Source organism: Ictalurus punctatus, chromosome 23 (assembly GCF_001660625.3).
Source record: "Ictalurus punctatus breed USDA103 chromosome 23, Coco_2.0, whole genome shotgun sequence".
NCBI classification, from domain to species: Eukaryota; Metazoa; Chordata; class Actinopteri; order Siluriformes; family Ictaluridae; genus Ictalurus; species Ictalurus punctatus.
Genome location: NC_030438.2, coordinates 15,932,748 through 15,953,427, shown reverse-complemented (window position 1 = coordinate 15,953,427; position 20,680 = coordinate 15,932,748). Strand labels below are relative to the sequence as shown.

Genomic DNA, 20,680 nt, shown 5'->3' with positions numbered 1-20,680 from the left:
GGGGCACGGTGGCATAGTGGTTAGCACATTTTCCTCACACCTCCAGGTTTGAGGGTTCGATTCGTGCCGCAGAGCTGTGTGTGCGGAGCGTGCATGTTCTCCCCGTGCTTCAGGGGTTTCCTTCAGGTACTCTGATTTCCTCCCCCAGCCCAGAGACATGCACTGTAGGTGGATTGGCATGTCCAAAAAGTGTCTGTAGTGTATGAATGGCTGTGTGAATGTGTATGTGATTGTGCCCTGCGATGGACTGGCACCCTATCCAGGGTGTCCCCCGATTTGTGCCCCATGCCCACTGGATAGGCACCAGGTTCCTTGTGACCCTGTAAGAATAAGCAGTACAGAAGATGGATGGATGTTAGATTGCAGATTCTGTGAGGTGTATGTAGTATGTAGATGCATGACCTCAACTATGTATTATGTGGGCATAATAAATGCTGGGATGTTATCTGGACCTGCCGCCTTGCGTGTGTTCACTCTGATCAGTGACTTGTGTAGGGGACAACATGAGTACTTCATCAGGTGCCACTTCCAGCGTTGTGTGTGCATACAAAAGGTTGAGCTCATCCGGTAGAGATACAGAGCTGTTCGCATATGTCCGGCCTTTATAGTCCGTGATGTGTGCTAGACCTTGCCATGTTTTTCTACATTCATATGCAGTGTAGTCATTTCATTCTCTAATCTTTGTCTGTAAGATGCTTTAGCAGCCTTTCTGCCCTTTATATAAGCAACATAAGCGTACGGGACAGTTGTGGCTTAGCTTTTAAGGCTCTGGGTTACTGAACAGACGGTTGGGGGTTCAAGCCCCAGCACTGCCAATCTGTTGGGTCCTTGAGCAAGGCTCTTAACCCTTTCTGCTCCAAGGCACTGCATCATGGCTGACCCTGCGCTCGGACCCCAACTTCCTAACATGCTGGGGTATGTGAAGAAAAGAATTTCACTGTGCTGTAATGTATACATGCACAATAAAGACTCATTATCATTCTATTTAATCATTCTATTTAAAGTCCACAGAGTGGACTTTTCCTTTCATGGGCAAGTTGCTAATAAAGATAACTGCTGACGGGATACTAAATTGCTTTGGTATCTATTATGATATCGTGTTTACAATGTGAGAACGATAACTAACTGAACATAGAGCTCTATTTAGTAGATCAACTGTAAATTTTTCAACTGTGTGAATTTTACTGTGTGAAGATCAACTGTGTGAATTTTTCCATCACACAGAATATAAGAAGAGTGATTGTCATCCTTCCTGAAAGAGGAGTAGCACAGACGGTGAAAGTAAAAAGGAAAGGAAAGGGTTAAAACTGGTGGCGCTCTTACACTCCCTTGAATCTGTTTTTTTTTTTTTTTTTTTAAACCAGGAGTTGTCGGCGGCATCAGTAGAGGATGTTGGATGATTTTTCGGGATGATCTTCAACATCTGACACAGGGATCAAAACATCATAAAATTATGGAAGGGAGAAACAACTCGAACGGATGTTTGCTGCAATAGAAACCGCGACCTTTTTCAGAAGCTCTCTCTTTCCTGCAGGTTTTAATAATGCGGTCCTCGGATATCAGCAGATCCGCCGTGATTGTGCTCTGTCTTTTAGGATGCAGTATCTGGAAAGCACTAACGGAAGCTTTGCGAGAAGATAGCGACGCCAAAGGTCAGTGAAATCAAATGATGATGTTGTTGTTTCCCCCTCAGCAAAAATTACAAAAATAAAAATAAAAAAAGTTTGAGCTGTGTTGGTGTAAAGAGGTGGACGGGATTCCCTTTGCGGGTGGGCTAATCCCATCAACAAAGCTAGCTAGGTATGCTAACCTGCTGTCAGCTACTTTTAAAACAACCCCCCGTTATTATTATTATTATTATTATTGTTGTTGTTATTACTCCTACAGTCAGCTTATTTTTCCCCACCCTAAAAGTCCAATGTTTCGTTTTATCATCTTTTAACGGCACATATTTTTTTCCTTCCCTTCATTGTTATTTTAACAAAGTTGCTCAGGTGCTGTTTTATTCATTCCGATTTATCCGAATGTCATCGCTGTAGCATCCCATAGCGTTTCGCTAGCTTGTTAGCTCCTAATATCCAAACGCCTACTACAGATATTCGTATAGAAAATATGTTTATATTCTTGTCTAATATTGTGACCGATTATATAAGCTAATACGCTGTGTAACTTTAATAAAACAGTTCAACGTTTACAGTGAGTCTGTAACAGCTTTATGTTTGGTTATAATCCTTTGGTGTTGTTGTATGTATGTATGTATGTATGTATGTATGTATGTATGTATAGAGTAAATGTAGTGGATAGATGTTTTGCTGTGAATATTAGAATTCATGTGGCGTTTCAGAAATGATTCACATAAAAGATGCATATAAATGCTACATCTGTAAAATAGCAGGGAGTACAATTATTTTTCTTATGAAGGAACTCTCACATGGCGCAAGAGGAGTTTAAATTGAATAGACTTGAGAGGAATAGCAGGATGCTTAGCGTCCTGATGCAGTAGTGTAAATGTGGAGTTAAATGGTCATGGTAAAAATACCTTATTATAAAGGTTAAAAATGTATTAGATGCTTTTGTGGGGGAAGCCCAGCGCTTCTCTCCAGACTGACTCTGATTTGAATGTATAGATGTTCCCCTCCCCCGCTTATTCCCAGTCACACACTATCCACAATCCACCAGTTCTGTCAAATATCCCCGCATTTCTCTCACTTTGTTACCATTTTGGAGATCTTTACCACCCCAGGCTAGTTACCCCCAGTATTATACACGAAAGGAGTCAGATAATCAATGTGGATAAAATCACTTTAGGATCAATACCGAAGTCAGTCCAGATTGGCGCTCTGTATGTGGGTTGCCAGATTTCACTGTCTTCGTTATTTTGCTCTTCAGGACTCAAATATATGATATAAAAGCAGTCTGTTTGATACTAGAAACATAGCAGTTACAACCAAAAATACAAGAATTTACATTTAGGATTACACTCTGCTGCTAAAAGCCTTTGTGTATGTGTATATAATGTAGATATATATAATAAATAAGAACGCAACATGAACAATCTGGCAACCTTGGTACCATTTGATTTATTTGAATGGCCGTTAATAGAATGTCCAGACGTGGTCACGCCTCCTGGCAGCAATTGGGCTTAATGCCACGCCCACTGACGACAACATGACTGATTTTCAGAGATACAGAAAGTCAGAGGGAGAGTACAGGTGCATCTAAAAAAATTAGAGTATTGTGGTAAAGTACTTTTTTTCCGCAGTTTAATTCAAAAAGTGGAGCTTTCATATATTCTAGATTCATTACACATAAAGTGTTTTGTTTGTATTAATCTTGTCGTTTACAGCTTACAGCTCATGGAAATCAAAAATAGAGTATCTCAAAATATTCTAGGGCTGCAACTAACAATTTTCATAATCGATTAGTTGGCCGATTATTATTATTATTATTTTATTTTATTTTATTTTTTTCTCGATTAATTGGATGGGGCGGCACAAACTTTCAGTACCCTTTTTTTGTTTATTTAAAATAAAATCCACAAACTGAGTGTTACAAATATGAACTTCAGACTAAAACTTGCACAACTGTTTGTCCAAAACAGAAAAGAACCCAATACACACACACACTCACACACTCACACCAGAATATATATTATTATTTTAGGACTGTAGTTTAATTCGATGCTTTTTGTGCTTCCATAAAAATAATACATAAATACTCTAAAATAAATTTGATTATATATATAATCAATAACAATAAATTGTTATTCACCAATGAACTTGTATAATTGTTGAGATGGTAATGCTTTCTGTTAGTTTTCCACCACGCTAAAGTCTTCAGAATAGGATTTCATGCTTTTTTGGTTTCTCGGTATCATGACAAGGTGCCTTTTTTTTTTTTTTGTACGGAGAACAAATAAAAGAGAGGTTGCTGAGGGAACGACTCTTTAGAGGTGCTATAACATATAAGGGACAGCAGGAACAAAATTGTTTCACAGCCGTTCTAAAAATGGTCTAAACGTAGCTTTAAACTGTTACAAGAGAAGTGCAATGTTCACTAATTCATTAAAAAATGTAACTGTTGGCAAATCGCTGTGGGATAAGAGGAATAACTCTTTGGAACATGCTCTTATGGGAAAATAATTCACTTCAGGGTCGATTATTTTTACTATAACAGCACGGCCTATCGTGTGTCACTCCTTACTTATTTAATCTTTGACCCTTCTCGTGTTGTATTGTATTAGTGTGCTTCCTTCGTTATTCTTGCGCTTGCTTTCTCATTCTTGATGTCAAAATATATGGTTTAAGTTTGAAAAAATTCCAAAATGTATCATATTAAAGCAGCAACTAAATATTGTCCTTAAGATTAGCAAATCATTTGAATGAAAGCTAACTGTGTGTGTTTGTAACTTTGTAATCTTTTCCTGGCAACGCTGCTGCTGCTTTTTTTTTTTTAACACCAGTCATTAAACAAATGCAATGCCAGAAAAATATGTTTAATGGAGTCTGGAACCTCTGCTTTCCTTTTATAATGAGCTCTAATGTTTTTCTCATACAGCGAGCCTTGGATATCGGTTACTACTCTTAAAAGATCCAGCGGTTTTCGTTTGACTTTTCTGCACAGCAAGATGAGTAACGTTAGACCAAAACAAGCTTTTAATAGAGGAAATCTTATTATCTCTTAACAGCAAATTAAACAACCACAGCAGTGAATAAAAGACTGTGCTCATGTCGTCCAGTCCTTCCCGAGCAGCTTCGCCTCGTCCACATGAGTTACACGCTCTCAGGACTCTTTCTTTTTATAGGGTGGAGGAGCGAGTCGGCTGCCTGCCTCACATCTGGAGAAGTCTTCTTTTTTTTTGCGTGAAAAGGAAAGGCAGACTTGTAGGCCTGCTTGTTTTATGTGGTACAGAACAACACGTGAGATACAAGCTCAAAGTGTGGCTGGGATTTGCGCATGGCTGTGCATTAGGGCTGTATGACTCGTGTATTTCTTGCAGACGTTTATTACTTTAATTATTAGCGTATAAACGTGAATCATGATTTGGCAGAAAGCCGCCGTTCAAGTGTGTTCGTCGATCCAGAAGTTGGTCTTTAGGTTAGGTGTGTGTGTGTGTGTGTGTGTGTTTTCAAGTCATGGCTGAGTCTGATGCTAGTTTTAATGTTGGATGGATGTGCACATGACGTCATCGTTTTCACGGATTTTCGTTTTTTTGTACGTTTACACGGAGACGATAACGGCAGCATTTTCAAAAACTTGCACTTTGAACGTTGTCGTGTAAACGGCCCCTAGCTCTCCGTGCACATCAGTGAGCCTTGGGCGACCATGACCCTGTCTCCGGTTCACCGGTTGTCCTTCCTTGGACCACTTTTGGTAGGTACTAACCACTGCAAAGTCGCTCAGATCCTTACACTTCCCATTTTTCCTGCTTCTAACACATCAACTTCGAGAACTGACTGTTCACTTGCTGCCTAATAAATATATCCCACCCCTTAACATTTGCCATTGTAACGATCAGTGTTCTTCACTTCACTTGTTAGTGGGTTTTAATGTTATAGTGGATCGGTGCATGTTATAGCAGATATAAAGTCATCGCCTCATCACTTGAGGAAACGACTCAACAGTTAAACATCAAGACACAGTGTTCATTAGGTTCAAAGGATTAAACTATGAACCGGTCAGTAAAAGAGAAGAGTTGGTTATTAACCAGTCCTGAATTTGTCCTTTACACCCACACATACACACACTAACCTTGTGCAACCTTGACCATCTGTGCTGAGTGTTGCAGCTGATCAATACAACTGGGATTTTGAGACATTTAATGCCTCAAAAATGTGGCCTGCGTGCCTCCAGTGTAGTGACTGATCTTTTGTGCCAGGATTGTATTGTCAGGGTTACTGAAGCACAGACTCGGGGTTAAACAGATGCTCTGGTTTAAGTGTTTGAGCGATTATGTCAGTCAGTAAATGCAGTGTTTTAATTTGTACCACAGCTCTGCCTGATCGTAACGAAGGTGTTGATTTAAAGTAATTCCAAGGTTTATATTTATGCGCTCGTTCTTGTATGTTACCTTTTTAAGTGGTAATAATTTACACAGGGACTTGGTGAAGTTTTCCTCGAGGAAATGTTCAGTTAGCATTTTTGGGAGGAGTCTCCAGTGTCCGTGCTCTGTAGCAGTCTGAAGCTGTAACTTTGACGTTTTCCGCCATGGGAAAGTCTTCGGGACGCTTTGAGCTTTCTTAGTACCAGGACAGACTGCATTTGTTTTTGTTTTTTTGTGTCTTATTAAGATGGAGAGAGTTTATAACTGCTGTAATGCAAGGAATAACAGGAACGAACTTGTTTCACTGACGTTCCAAGACATTTAAATGTAATTATAAATGGAAAAACTATGGATAAACCCATCATTATTTAATTCATTTCAATAAAATAACAGTTGGAAAATTGCTGTGGTGCAAGTGAAATAAAACACTGTGGGGAAATGCTGTTTTTTTGGAACATAATCAATTTTGGCGTGCTAAGAATAATTGCACTTGGTGTCAGGCCTCATCGCACCAGCCAGTCGCTGATCATTTTCCTGTAACTCCACTTGTGTTTTATGCTTTATATATTTACAGGGTTGCTTGTGTTCTGTATCATCATGCAGAGCTGGAACCAATCACAGCTTACGGTTAGCTGTCACTTTTGCGTATTTGGTGAATTCCAATCATATAAACATAGAATATAAACTGTATAAATGATTACTATATCTAATTCTTCTTCACAACAGGCAACCCCAGTTAAAGCTCGACATGTCGAACACTATAGCAGCTTGTTATAGCACAGTTTCCTGGTCTAGTTTCATCTCTCTCTCTCTCTCTCTCTCTCTCTCTCTCGCTATCTCATTTTTATGCTTCTCTGTCTCTCACTCCAGCTGTGTCCACATTACAAATAACGTCCAGGATAGCATTTATTGCATCCCTAGCCAAAAAAAGAAGAAGAAGAAAAAAAAAAAGCCACAGTCTATATATAAATCATAATTTATAAGGAGAAATGGATTTGTAGTTGAACTGTGTTCATTTAAACACTTACTTTGACAAGCTTGACACAACTTATTACATTTGTTTTTCTTCTTTCAGTGCCATGTTTCATACTTTATTGTAGACTATGGCTGTGTGAAAACACACTGAGCTACATTTGCAACCCAGAACTGCAACCAAGTCCCTGATATATCCTCAGGCTGGGTTTAGTTCACTAGAAATACAATTCACACACACACACACTGCACACAATATTGTCAGTACGCTTGCTTTCCTGGATATAAAATTCCCAAAATCAGCAAAAAGAGAGTTTTTACGGGTTAACTAATCACCAACGACAAGAATTTTAGTTTATTTTATTATTTATTGTTTGACATTAGATTGCCATTAAAGGTTTTGTAGGTTAAACTGCACTGGTAAAGCACAAGTAATAGCATTAGCATAAGTTTACCACTTTTGCTATGCTAGTCAGTTTCAATAGTAGAAGTAGATTTAGGTTAACAGTGCTCTTTTGTACTACACAAGAGTTCGAACTGGAACTATTTCAGCAAGTTTACGTCCTAACAGTTCTCTTATAGCGCTACCTTAGCTTAGCCTAGCATAGCCGGTAACATTTAATACTCTGGGTATAATGCATAAATTATGTACGGGAAGCCAGACAAACGCATATTTTTGAACTGCTGCTCATGCTGCACCGTAGGGCACCGGAACACGCTCTGAGCAAAGTGTTATCCACCCTCTTCTGCATACACGTCCGCTCACAGATGGCCACGATTGACTAGTGTCGCTGTGATTGACATGGGACTCCTGACTCAAGAAGGGCTGTGGCATGATTTCAATTTGAACTCGATTTGATCTCCAGGCGCATGCTTTTCTGTTGCGAGCTATGTTTTATTAAAATAGTGTTTTATGGCTGAGTAGAAAATTAGGCTGGTTGTGTCTGTGATGATGTGTGTCAGTTGCAGACAGACTACAAGATACAAAGCCTTAATCACTGGATTAAGGCGCTAACCTTCAGTCCGTCATGCTAGAATACTCACTGGCTTGCTCATTCCTGTAGGTGTTTCCATGAAAGAGAGAGAGCGAGAGAGATATCGTTTCATACAGTTCATTCCGTCATGAAGTTACCAAAAAGGGAAACAGTAACATATGCCAGTATGTGTAGAATGGACAGATAGCAGTGTACACACTATGTAAAATCTGTATACGTATGGATATATATGTCTGTCTGTCTGTCTGTCTGTCTGTCTGTATGTATGTACATTATAACATCTTCAAACTAGCACTAGTAGTGGTAGCTATTGCTGAGTATTTCTCCGTGAACATTTGTTTACAATGAGGGTGAGATGAGAGGGTAACCTCAAGAGAGTGCACAAAGGTCAATTGAACAAACACTGTCTACGACCAACAATCGATTAAAACAAGCTCCATGGCAGCGCCTGTGGTGTCATTTTTAGTTGATGATAAAGCTCCAAAGTCGGCTAAAATGCCAAATTCCTCCGCCTCTTTCTCAGACACCATAGATCACAGAAGCACGGGGCTGGTTTCATTTGAAAGGTAGCGAAGCGTTCTTTCTAACCTGCATAATGTGGCATGTATCTGTCGTTGTGATCCGGTGTACAGTCAGGCACTTCACAAGTGCAGATGAGTCTCATTTTGGTAACGGTGCATTCTCTCCATGAAAGAACGTAGTCAAGTGACCAGTGCAATCACTCAATCTTTTAACTCGATGGTTTTTACTCTCTGATAGCTGGGAGTGTGGGAGTGGGGCGTGTAACATGACATGAAATTATTGGTTATAAGAGCAGTTGAGGTTAAAAGTCTTGCCCAAGGGTCAAACAGTGGAAGCTCGGCAACGCTGGGATTTGAACTCACGACCTTTCAATCAGTAGCACAATACATTAACCGTTAAGCCACCACTTCTCTTAACCTGGTTAAATTGTGACTTTTGAACCCAATTAGTTTGGCCTCGTATAAGATGAGGCATTGTTCCTACTCCTGAGGGAAGAGAGTGGAATGTCAGGTGACTCGCGTTACCCTGGCGGCTGTACAGTGTAGTCTTTTGTATTTGCGCCTGTAGAAGATAATTGCATCTTGGTTTGCATTTAACTGAAGATTTTGCCCAGAGCGACTCTCATAACCTGATTGTAGGGACGGTGCCTTTGGAGCATGGTGGGGTTAAATGCCTTGCCTGAGGGGACAGTGGCATTAGTCATGAGTTGGATTTGAATCTGTGACTCCTTGGGACGAGGTAGGAGACGATACCTTCATTTTCACAGGAAAAACAGAGCACGATTTGCCATCACAGTCGTGGGGACATGCTGCTGTTGTTCTAACATGTAGCTATTTTTAGCCTTGAGTTCAAGAATGCCTGGATATGGTATGTTCACTGTGCAATTTTGATTGGTTACTTGATTTGTTTAGAAAAAGATTGATTGCCTTGTTCCGTTTAGGAAGACTGTAAACTTGTTTAATTGGATACGGTATTTCACAACTTGGATCAGTGGGTCAGTTGACGAATACTCGCTGAATTGTTGCCGTTTTCTGTGAGGAAATGTTTAGCCGTTTTTGGAAGGAGTCTCCAATGTCTTTGTATCAGTCAAAGGTAAAACGGTAACTACGTTTTTCAAATCTGAAGATGGAAGACGCTGCAGTTTCTCTGTAACATGACAAGCTGCTTTGAAAAGTAAAAAAAAATGTAAAATAATTTTTCCTATTACAGCACTTTCTAGGAGTTTTATTATTTACGTATTGCTTTGTCACCTGGCAACCTAAAAACAGTACTTGTTTTTTGCCTTTCTGTGCCATCCTGTTATAAAAATTTTGAATGGCATCTCGGGAAGCTGCAAACTATTTAAGAGACGTCTGGAGGAGAGCTGTAAGGAGGAGAGTAAAGGGGATTTCCAAGGTGAGCTAAGAAAAAAGCAAGGAGGCGGTCAAGAGTGAAGATATTTCTGTAGGAAACTAGTGAATGGAGGTTCACAGGAAAGAGCTACACTGTATCATTGTGTGCAGGGATTTAATGCTCCCCTGCTGAGGAAATAACAATAGATCTGTCAATCTAGATGTGTATGTGGAAAGTGTGTATGGCAAAACAATTCTTCTCAGTGCAGCCAAGCTTGATGTTATGCAAAACTGTTGGGGGGGTATAGGTCATATTTAGGTAAATTTCATTATGAACCTGCTCTTCTTAAGCAATTAGCCCAAACTTCACAACCGTCATGTTCTGTTCAAGAATCCCCGCTATGGTGAAGTGGCCACCAACCTGAAAACTCCACTTTTTTGCTTTTTCAAATAAATCAGCAGTCAAACCAAAGGAGAATAAAATTCTCTCAGTGGAAAAGCCAATTCAGCCAATCCGAAGGAGAAAGGACGCACGTAGTGGTTAATTTCGCTTCATGGAGAAGGTTGTTTTTTCTGAAATATAATCTATGCCTCAAATTGCATACTATGCACTATATACTGTAGACGATGTCCTTGAGTATGTAGAGTATTAATGTCTGAAGTCAAACACTAACATTTTTTAAACGGAAATGCCAAGTTGTCTGTCTTCAAACTCCACCAAAACTCCACCAAAACAACCTCCTCAGGAAGAAACGCTGATTTAAAAACCCACAGAAGTCAAGTTCAAACGTATTGTTTTTAAGTTGCATCTACGATGAAGCACGATTCTCTGTCAGTGACCAGTTTTTCAGCAAAGTTGAAACCTCAGCACTCTTCGAAAGCTCCGCCCCTTTTACTACATGTAGTAGACTGTGACCTCTGAGTGCAAAGGGTCAAAGTATTCAACATTCCACATGTAATTTTAACATTCACATCCTCCTGATATTAGGTGTGTGTTCACAGGTCATGTAGCAAAAATTTAAATCACATCCTTGATTTATAGAGTATACACTATACAAAAAAAACAAATAAAAAAAACCCAGTCAGGTTGAATGATTTTTATTGAAACTTTCTCTTAAGTAAATCGTATCTTAAACTAGTCTCTATAACATCATTATTTTTGGAAATTGTGGTTCATATTGATTAGAGAAATAACACTCTTTAGTAAATATTTAAATGTGATTTATTATTAATTGGAGAGCACTAATTAAACATAAAGTGGGGGAAATAAGTATTCATTAAATTTTCAATTTTTTTTTTCAGTAAGTATATTTCCAATAAGGCTTTTCACACGAAATTTTCACCAGACATCAGCATTAACTGAAGAACTCTGAAAATAGAAGGAATTCACAACATTAAAGTCCATAAATAAAGTTATGTGTAATAAAGTGGAATAACACAGGGAAAAAAGTATTGAACACGCTAAGAAAAAGCAGTTCTCGAAGGTAATTTAAGGCAAGGAACCAGCTGAAATCCGTAAGCAATTATACCCCCTATATGTGCAAATTAATATCAGCTGGGTTAGTAAATTGATGTCTATAAAAAAAGACTTTTCATTACCAAGGTGTCACACAAGGAACATCTCGTGATGGGTAAAAGCAAAGAGCTCTCCCAAGAGCTTCTCAACATTATTATTGCAAAACTGTTGCAAAAAAAATGTTGATGCATTCAATACTTATTTCCCCCACTGTATCATTGCATAAATGTCAGTAAATCTCTGCAAGTCAGCAGAAATCATTCTTTTCCATCTAGGATTGAGTTGAATCTGCAGAGGAGTGGTCAAGTTAATATGATCTCTCCTACCTGCATCTCTCGGTATTTTCCACATTAACTGGTTGATTTTATTGGGAATGGTTGCTTTCCAGACATGCCATGCTGTGCTGAAAGAGGCTGAGGTCTGTTTATGAGTCTGGATGTTGGTTTAATTTTATGTCCTGAGGTTTTTTTTAAAGTCATTTCTTAATTATTGCTTCCAGTAACCCTTGAACTGTTACTGTTGTAAATTATTAGTAGCTGGTTTATTATTATTTTTTCTGTCTGTCGGTTGCTGAGGTTTTGGCAATGGTAGAACACCACAGATGAACCCAGGAATGTAGACATGCACAATGCTAGGTTCAGAGATGGAAATATGGCACAGCACCAACACCAAAATCGTGTAGCTGTGAAGCATGGTGGAGGGAGCATCATGGATTGAGGCTGCATTTTACAGGAGAAACTCAGGGTAGCAGTACTTTAACCTGGAATGGAGAGGAGCCAAAACACACAAGTACAACAACAAAGAAACATTTACAAAGTTGGTGTTTTGATATGGCCAAGTCCGAATCCAGACATTAACTCAAATGAGATGTAAGAAATCTCAGAAGTCGATGAACTGAAACAGTTTTGTAGGGAGGAATGATCTAAAATTCCAACTCGGTGTTGTGCAAGCTATGGGAAATGTTTGATCGAGGTCAGTCATGGTATTACTTGTTCGCTTACAACTTGTCATAATAAAAAGGGTTGGATCCTGTAAATGAGATGGTTTAGGACAATTAAAATTGCTTGACTTGACAATTTTGGGATTTCAATTTGGAGATATTTACTACTTATTTGTAAATCAGTGACTTTGGGTACCTGATTAAGCTTCTCCAAGAAGGCTGAAAGGCTGTGTATACGCACAAACAGCACTCTGTGTTCCTCCCTGAGACCTGAAATCTGACAGTGGCAACCCTCTTATCCACTGGGAAAAATTCCAACTGCAAGGCCCTCAGCTTGGAAGTGGTGAGTATTCCCACACCCTCCTATGGCATATCTCCTGTGGGAACTCCAGAGTAGGATAAAGATCAAGAGGTTTAGTATCAGAGCCTGTACTGTGTGTGGATGTAAGGCCAACTACGCCGTGTCCTTTCCATATCACACATGCTGTTTCCCTGGAAGCAGCATTACATGTTCCCAAACTTAGATTTCCAAGGTCTAGTCCGTCTAAGACGGTCCATGCCTGCCACCTGACTGGCATTGCAACTGGCATTGCACCTGACATTGCACCAGAGACACACCATGAAAGGTGCTTAAAAAAATTAACCCGATTATAGCTTTTTATCAGAACATGTATCCATCTATCCATCCATCTATCCAGTTTAATCATTTATACACTCATCCATCCATCCATCCATGCATCTACATTTATCATTTATACATCCATCCATCTATCCAGTTTAATCATTTATACACTCATCCATGCATCCATCCATCCATGCATCTACTTTTATCATTTATACACCCATCCATCTATCCAGTTTTAGTATTTATTTATTTATCCATCCATCTTCATAATTTATCCATCCATCCAGTTTAATCATTTATACACTCATCCATCCATACACTTTTATAATTTATCCATCCATCCATCCATCCTGCTTTATCATTTATCCATCCATCCACCCAGTTTTATAATTTTTATCAAACAATGTAATTAACTTAATATTTGTTATAGGCACTTGGTTGAAGGTTTGCTAATTTGGCCCTAGCAGCTAGTTTGCACTGTGTAACTGTGTCCCCATCATTAATAAAATGCTCAGATTATATCTTTAGATCATCTTTACTGTTACTGACCCTGCTGAGGCAGATCTGATCTTGACTCTGGATGAACAGATGAGGTGCTACACTGCATTTCAGATAGAGGTCCTGAAAGAGAGACAGAGCGAGCGATGATCGATGGTGTCTGGCAACTTTAATATCTGTTTGCAGATAAGCACTCACCCCTGACGCATCGAAAAACAGTGTCTACGTCTGCATTACTGGGCTATTTTTGGTGCAGGGCAGACTTCGAGTGTATGGTGTTCTTCTGAGAAAAGCACTCGTTGTTAAGTAAACACAGCAGAAACAAAGATCCACCTGTCCTGCACCTGTGCTAGCAAAAGAACACAGGTGCATGTCTGGTCATGTGTGTGTTGTCTAACTGGTTGTTCACAGTGGTAAAATGATATCGGTTTATTCTATAAACAAATGGGGGTTTAATAGACCGTCGCACTAGTCTGTTTGAGGTTTGTTTACAGTATATTTGTCCCTTCATGTCCCACTTTATAGTGGTGCATGTATTAAACCTGAAAGTGTTTGAGGAAGACATCAACCAGAAATGTTAAGTAAGGAATAAAACACCTCATGGTGCGCTGGTAGTGGAAAGTTTTTGCATGTAACAAAAGTGTTTTATTCCTCTTTCACAAAGAACAGCAAGACTAGGTTATCATACCTACTATGATAAACTCTATCTATCTATCTATCTAGAAATCCACACTTTCATGATTAAAAGATTCATTTATAAATCTCATTGTAGACAGGTATTGTTGTTATGGCTCTTAAAATGACATCATATCTGGTTTAAAGACACACTATTACCCTCTTGAGTACTTTATAACCAGCACAGTGACGTTCAAACGTACAGGAAAGCGCTGTCATTTGCGTTTTACTGTTAACTTGTGGACTACATTACCCCTGTAATCAGAACTACACGATACAGCGTGTGTAAGTACACAGTGGCTATTTCGGATTATTAGGAAAAACGATCCCATTTAAACGCCACACTTTTTTTTGCAAATCTGTAGCTTGGTCTAATAGTCTTCCAAGCTTTTAGGAACCCGTCCAACTTTACGAGAAACTCGGGCCTTCACAGGAAGTGTGCTTTCACCATTGCTTCCAAAACAAACCTTGGGGTTTCCTAGAGGAAGGAAAAGCAGTCCATTGTTCTCGCTGCATGTTGCTATTGGTTAATAAACAGGAAATGGATGGGGTTAAATCTGTGACCATTGGTGCTTTTCCACCAGCGGCCTCTCAAGAAATGAAGAAAAGGCGAAGAAGCCGGTGGATCGTTATGGTTATGTTTTAGTTTCCCAGCAGCCTGAAGAATGACGCACTTTATATGTAATTAATCTTTTTTTTTCTTTTCTTTTTTTTTCTTTTTTTTAAAGATTTTAACGGATGGAAATACTGGGATTTATTTAGTCTCAAATAAAATGGATCTTCATTATGATTGTAAGAAACGAAAAGCCGCCTAATCAATTCTTTAATGTTACTGTATTTGCATGTGAACATTGGGGTCGAGTTTACTTTCCCTGGACATGGAGTGTTTTTAGCGCTTAGCTTAGCTTCTTGAAGACATGTCAAGAATAATCTCTAGTGATGAGAGAAAAAGTAGCTGCTTAGATGACGCTTAGATTCCAGTTTCTTTTTTTTATTAAATACAAACAATCTCAGTCAGATTGGTGTCGCCATTTTTCTGATAAAGGAGTTTTGATGCAGAAGAAAGTAATTTGTGCTAAACTGGAATTTCTTCTAGTTTGGTTTTCGGTTGAAATTACAGGTTGTGTTGGGGAGGTTGATATGACAAGATGTTATAGAGCAGTACATACTGACATTGTCACTATATACAATATGTACCTTTGTTCACAAAGCCCCGACAAATCTATGGAGCCATGTGAAAAAATATATAGGCAGTCTTATATATATATATATATATATGTGTGTATATGTATATATAGATATGTAGATATGTAGAGAGAGAGAGAGAGAGAGGATTTCAGAGGTTTTTTTTTTCTTGTGATCGTTGCAGCCAAAAAATACTAGATTTTTTTTTGCGGTTTTCTACAAAATTTGTGATTTCATCTCGAAAATGACTTGAATTGACAAAATTGTAATTGCACGAAATCGTCTTTCACAGTGATGTTTGTTGTTAAATGAGACCTTTAAGCTGTACTCATGTTCGATGCACGTGAATCGGAGAGGACTTTGACTGAATGCGTGCTGGGATGACGTCACATGACACGTCTTGGCGTGAAAAACCGGCAGTCATTTCGAAAAATTGCATGCTCCTCCGAATATTGTGGAGTTTGCTTGATTTTGTGTTAATAAATTGCAAAATCCTGGAGGGACTGTACTCTATAGGGTGCTTTCGCACTTGTTGGGTTTTCTTTTACTCCCAAAAATGGCCTAGTTATTATTTTCAGTTACATTGCAATGTTGGAATGTTGACAATGAACCTTTGTTTATAATAGGTCATAAATGTCCTTATATATGCTCACTAATAAGACAAAATCTTCACTGGCATTTTGTCTTACATGTTTGTTTTTCTCGCTTTCCCCCAACCTGGTGGTCTCGTTTTCGAAATGTAGCTGATTCTTGGCTGCATTTTATTTATAGTGATGGAAAAATACCAGGCTCTCAAGCTGTAAAAGCGAGAACGAAACTCAGAAAAGTGTCATGATGTGACAACATGATACATGAGTAACGTGACCCAGTGCGATGGTTCGAGTTGTAACAACAGTTCTGTGTTCTTGTGCAGAAGTAGCTTTGAAGGTCCACCTGAGTGACGCAAGCACTCACCAGCCGCTCTCCGACGCCACCGTGGAGGTCTTCGCCAATCACACCCCCGTTGCTAGGGAGACCTCTGGCAGCGACGGCAACATCTTCGTCAGATTCCCATATAGCCTGGGTGACCTGCTCGTCATCACAGCTACCAAGCGAGGCTACGTCCCTAACTCCGTCCCTTGGAGACCAGCTAGGCTGCCTGGTACGATCTAATTTGCTTGGATTGAATGTTTGCCTTCTTGTTTCTTTTTCGACAGATCCCGTTAGTGAGATTAGCTATTCAGAGTCGATGCAGTGATGAACGTGAAGGCTAACGGACCTCCTACATCGACTCCTTGGACAGAATCAGGAAGGGGAATAAAGGTGGAGGGGAGGAGATGGTGGGGCTCGGCTAAAGGCATTTGTCTTACTAACTTCACAACTCGTTAACTGTAAATGGAGAAAAAGTATTCACACTTTGGGACATTTATAAAATAAACTTCAGGGTGTTAACAGTAAGACCGCATCACACCGCCCTGTCGCTGATTATTTTCCTGTAACTCCCCATTGTGGTATTATTCAGGCCTTCATATCGAATATTGAAGAGGGTGAACATGAACACATGGGATTGTGTGTGTCAGTGTGCAGGGGGAGGGATGAACGATGAACCCTGAATATGTAATGACAAATGTGTGTGTGTGTGTGTGTGTGTGTGTGTGTGTGTGTGTGTACTCTAGTCTTCTCATCACTGAGCCTGGATCTGCTTCCTGAGAGAGCTGCTACTTTAATAGTGTATGATGATGAGGTTCAAATCGTCTCTGGATACCAAGGTAGGAAAAACAAGTGTGTGTGTGAGGGAGAGAGTGAGACTATACCTAATCAAACCTGCCTCTTTTCATTTTCAATTCTCATACACCAGAATGCCTTCTTGTATTCAGAGGAAAATCAACTGTGATTTAGTTCTATCTATCATCAGAACTCACTCTCACCACTCTTTACAACCGTGCTGTGCAGAAAAGCATCTCGGAATGAACAGGTTCACTGAAAAACACACACACTTCTTAATGAAGCTTCCACTGATCGAGAAGAGATTGGGGGTGTGGCCATAGCAGGCCATTTGTGTAGAACAAAGTGTCTGGGAGAGAGAGAGAGGACTGATGTTCCTTAGGGAGACCTAGTGTTCTGTTTTTATTTACTCAGCTTCATCTAACCCCTTTCCCTCAAATCATACAGACACACACACACACACACACACACACACACACACACACACAAAACTATGAGAGACTTAACCCCATCTGCTACAATATTTTTGGCACAGTAAGAAGCACCTCCCCTGTTGTTACACACATGTATATATACTCTCTCACTCTCACTCTGTCTCTCTTTCTCTTACTTACTTTCTTGTATTCACACACCCACCTGCCAGCATATTTTTTCTCCAATACAGAATCTTGTTACACACACACAGCTTTGTCAGCAGTGTGTGTGCGTGTGAGAGAGAGACCCTGAGAGCATCCCAGGGAAATACTGAAGAAAAGGAAGAGAAAGGAGGAGGGGGGAATAAACACTAAAAGAGGGAGGGGAGAAATGAAGGAAGTGCTCCTTGGGGATCTCTCTGAAAGACAGATAGACGATGAGCTGAATATGGCACGACTTTAATGGCAGATGGTGTGTGTGTGTGTTTGTGTTTGCATGACTGTGGTGTGTGGATACTGCACCAGCCTTTAAGGCACTTTAAGGATCGTGAATCTGTTCATCAGAGTCCTTTGGATTGGCTCCAAAAGTGTGAGTGTGTAAGAGCACCTGGTTGTGTTGTGCTGCAGTGTTAGAGTGGAGTGGAGTTGAGTGTGGTGTGGGGTGGCTACAACTCGCTGTCATGTCTGTGGAATGCCGACTCCCTGCAATGGAAACTCGATGACATCATCACTCTCCAGAGCCATACGGGAGGGCCAACAGCTTCATGATTTACTGACCTACTCGGTTTAGAGAGGAAGAGATAAAGACAAAGAGAGACAGAGAGACTAGATACACTTGGTTAAAACAAGTTAAATCAGCTTAAATCTCCCCAATTTGGTCATTTGCCAATTTCCACCCACCAACCGGCTCTCCTCTATAACACGACAGCTACCAACAAGGGAGGGTGAAGACTAGCACTGCTTCTTCCAAGGCACACCGGGGCAGAGGAAAGCTCTATCCGCCCTCTTCCGCATATTGGCTAGTGTCGCTGTGATTGACAGGAGCGCAATGCAATCCCTTACATGAAATAGATCAATAAATAGTATTTATTTTAATGTAAGACTTCTAAAACTACTTGCAGGCAGTTAGGGATTATATACATCATGATTCATATTGTGTATCGTAGAAATGCCTTTGATAACCGTGATATGATATGAAATGGCAATTTGGAAATGCCAATCAGCCTACAGCACGTGTTTGGACTGGAGGAGGAAACACCTGAAGCACGGGGAGAACATGCAAACTCCACGCACACAGGGCAGAGGCGGGAATCAAACCCCCAACCCTGGAGCTGCGAGGCAAACGTGCTAAACCCTAAGCCACCGTGCCATAAACATAGAACGAATGGAAACGTATTGTGTGTGTGTGTTTGGTGTCCAGGATCGAGGCTTCAGCCGTGGGTTCAGTTCCAGAGGAGAGCACTGAGTCTTCCTCCTAACTCCACCTACACCAACCTGACCGCCTTCCTCACTGTAACTCACTCGGGGCAGAACACACAGCACTTCCCGTACCTGCAGGGCCTAGGCTCGAACAGCACAGGTAAAACACACAGACACATTTCAGTACACAGTAAAACACTGTAAAGCATGCTCAATTTCTTAACACTGTCAAAATCCCATTACTACTCCTATATTCCATTCACGACGCAACTGCTTAAGTACGCAGTGTTTACACACACAAGATAAATGCGAGCCCACTGGGAAGTAGAAGAGTAGAGCCTCTTATCTTCTCCAGGTTACCATGGAGACATCATGCCGAGACGTATCCTCGCGAGAACAGCTACAGTTCCCTTTTTCCATGCCTTGTGCTCCTAATCAGACCAAAAATAGCTAACAAACTGTGGATCAGTAGATACATGTACAACATACTGTAAATCATGCTTACTTGGGCAGCTTTATTCATCATCTGTTCTATTTATAAACGATTAGCACGGTTTACCTTAAACGACCGACGCATTTAGGGCAGTCAAACGGATTTAACCGAATGATTATAATATATAAAAATCAAACTCTTTTTCTTAAGAAAGGTGTGATTGTGCTCCAGGGTCGATAGTATCCCCCGTCAGTCGTCGTGGTACTCGCTAATCATGGGCATCTGTGAGCTCATGTATGTATGCGGAAGGGGGCAGGTTGCACTTTCCTCCGAGAGTGTTTTAGCTGCCATGCGATGCAGCAGTTTAAACAGAAGCTGTAGATGCCTTCACGTGTCACGGAGGAAGCACGTCTTAGTCTTCACCCTCCCCGTTTGGTAATTGTTGCATGATACAGTCCCTCCAGGATATTGCAATTTTGTGATCGCAGAAATGAACTCAAACTCAAGCAAACTCCGCAATATTGGGAGGAGCTTGCAATTTTTCACAATTGCCGCAGATTTTATGCAGATTCGGGCGCATCACGTGACGTCATCACAACGCACATTCCGCCAAAGCCCTCTTCGATTCACGTGCGTCGAACATGAGTACAGCAAAAAAGGGTCTCGTTTACCAACAAACATCACTGAGAAAGACTGTGCAATTGCAATCTCTCCATTTCAAATAGTTTTCCGCAAAAAAAAAAATGGACAAAAACGTGCCGCAAATCTGACATTTTTTGCCGCAACAATCACAACACAAAAACTCTGCAGACTGATCCTGTATGGGCTGATGATGGGTAAGAGCGAGCTAGTGGGTGGGACTTGGCAAAATGAGAGAAAATCGGGAACAAATAAGTGGCGCGTCCACCATGCAAGTTCCCGTGTTAGTTAAATGGTCTGCACTTATATAGCGCTTTTATCCAACGCACTTTATCCAACACACTGTGTCTCATTCACCCATTCACACACACACTCATACACCAATGGTAGCAGAGCTGCCATGCATGGTGCTAACTTGCCATCGGGAGCAACTTGGGGTTCAGTGTCTTGCCCAAGGACACTTCGGCATGTGGAGTCATGTGGGCCAGGAATCGAACCGCCAACCCTACGATTATTGGACAACCCGCTCTACCACCTGATCCACAGCCGCCCATATGTTGGTTATTACTGTAGAAACAATAACACATTAGAGCGAGCGCATTAATAACTACTGTCCAAACTGCTGTTACAGAAAATGCATCACCTTCAGACCAATCGGAATTAAGAGTTCAGTGGCGCTGTGGGATAATGTGAGTCCTATACATTTCACATTAAAACTCTAATTCCAACTCTATTTGGACTATAATATAGATAATATCCTGATGACTTGG

The 20,680-nt window shown here is 40.4% G+C and overlaps 1 protein-coding gene across 2 annotated transcripts in view; it reads left to right on the top strand.

The window, feature by feature from the left end:
- Positions 1–1,353: 1,353 nt before the first annotated feature.
- Positions 1,354–20,680, top strand: part of fam171a1 (family with sequence similarity 171 member A1) — a 37,616-nt gene continuing 18,289 nt past the window's right edge. The window contains exons 1-4 of one of the 2 annotated variants that reach the window (XM_017453448.3): positions 1,354–1,652; positions 16,216–16,443; positions 16,958–17,050; positions 18,840–18,998. In XM_017453448.3, the coding sequence (XP_017308937.1) occupies positions 1,544–1,652; positions 16,216–16,443; positions 16,958–17,050; positions 18,840–18,998 (589 nt within the window). In that variant the 5' untranslated portion in view covers positions 1,354–1,543. Of the gene's footprint in view, positions 1,653–9,238; positions 9,400–16,215; positions 16,444–16,957; positions 17,051–18,839; positions 18,999–20,680 lie in introns of those variants that run through there. The other variant, XM_017453449.3, reaches the window with a different exon arrangement.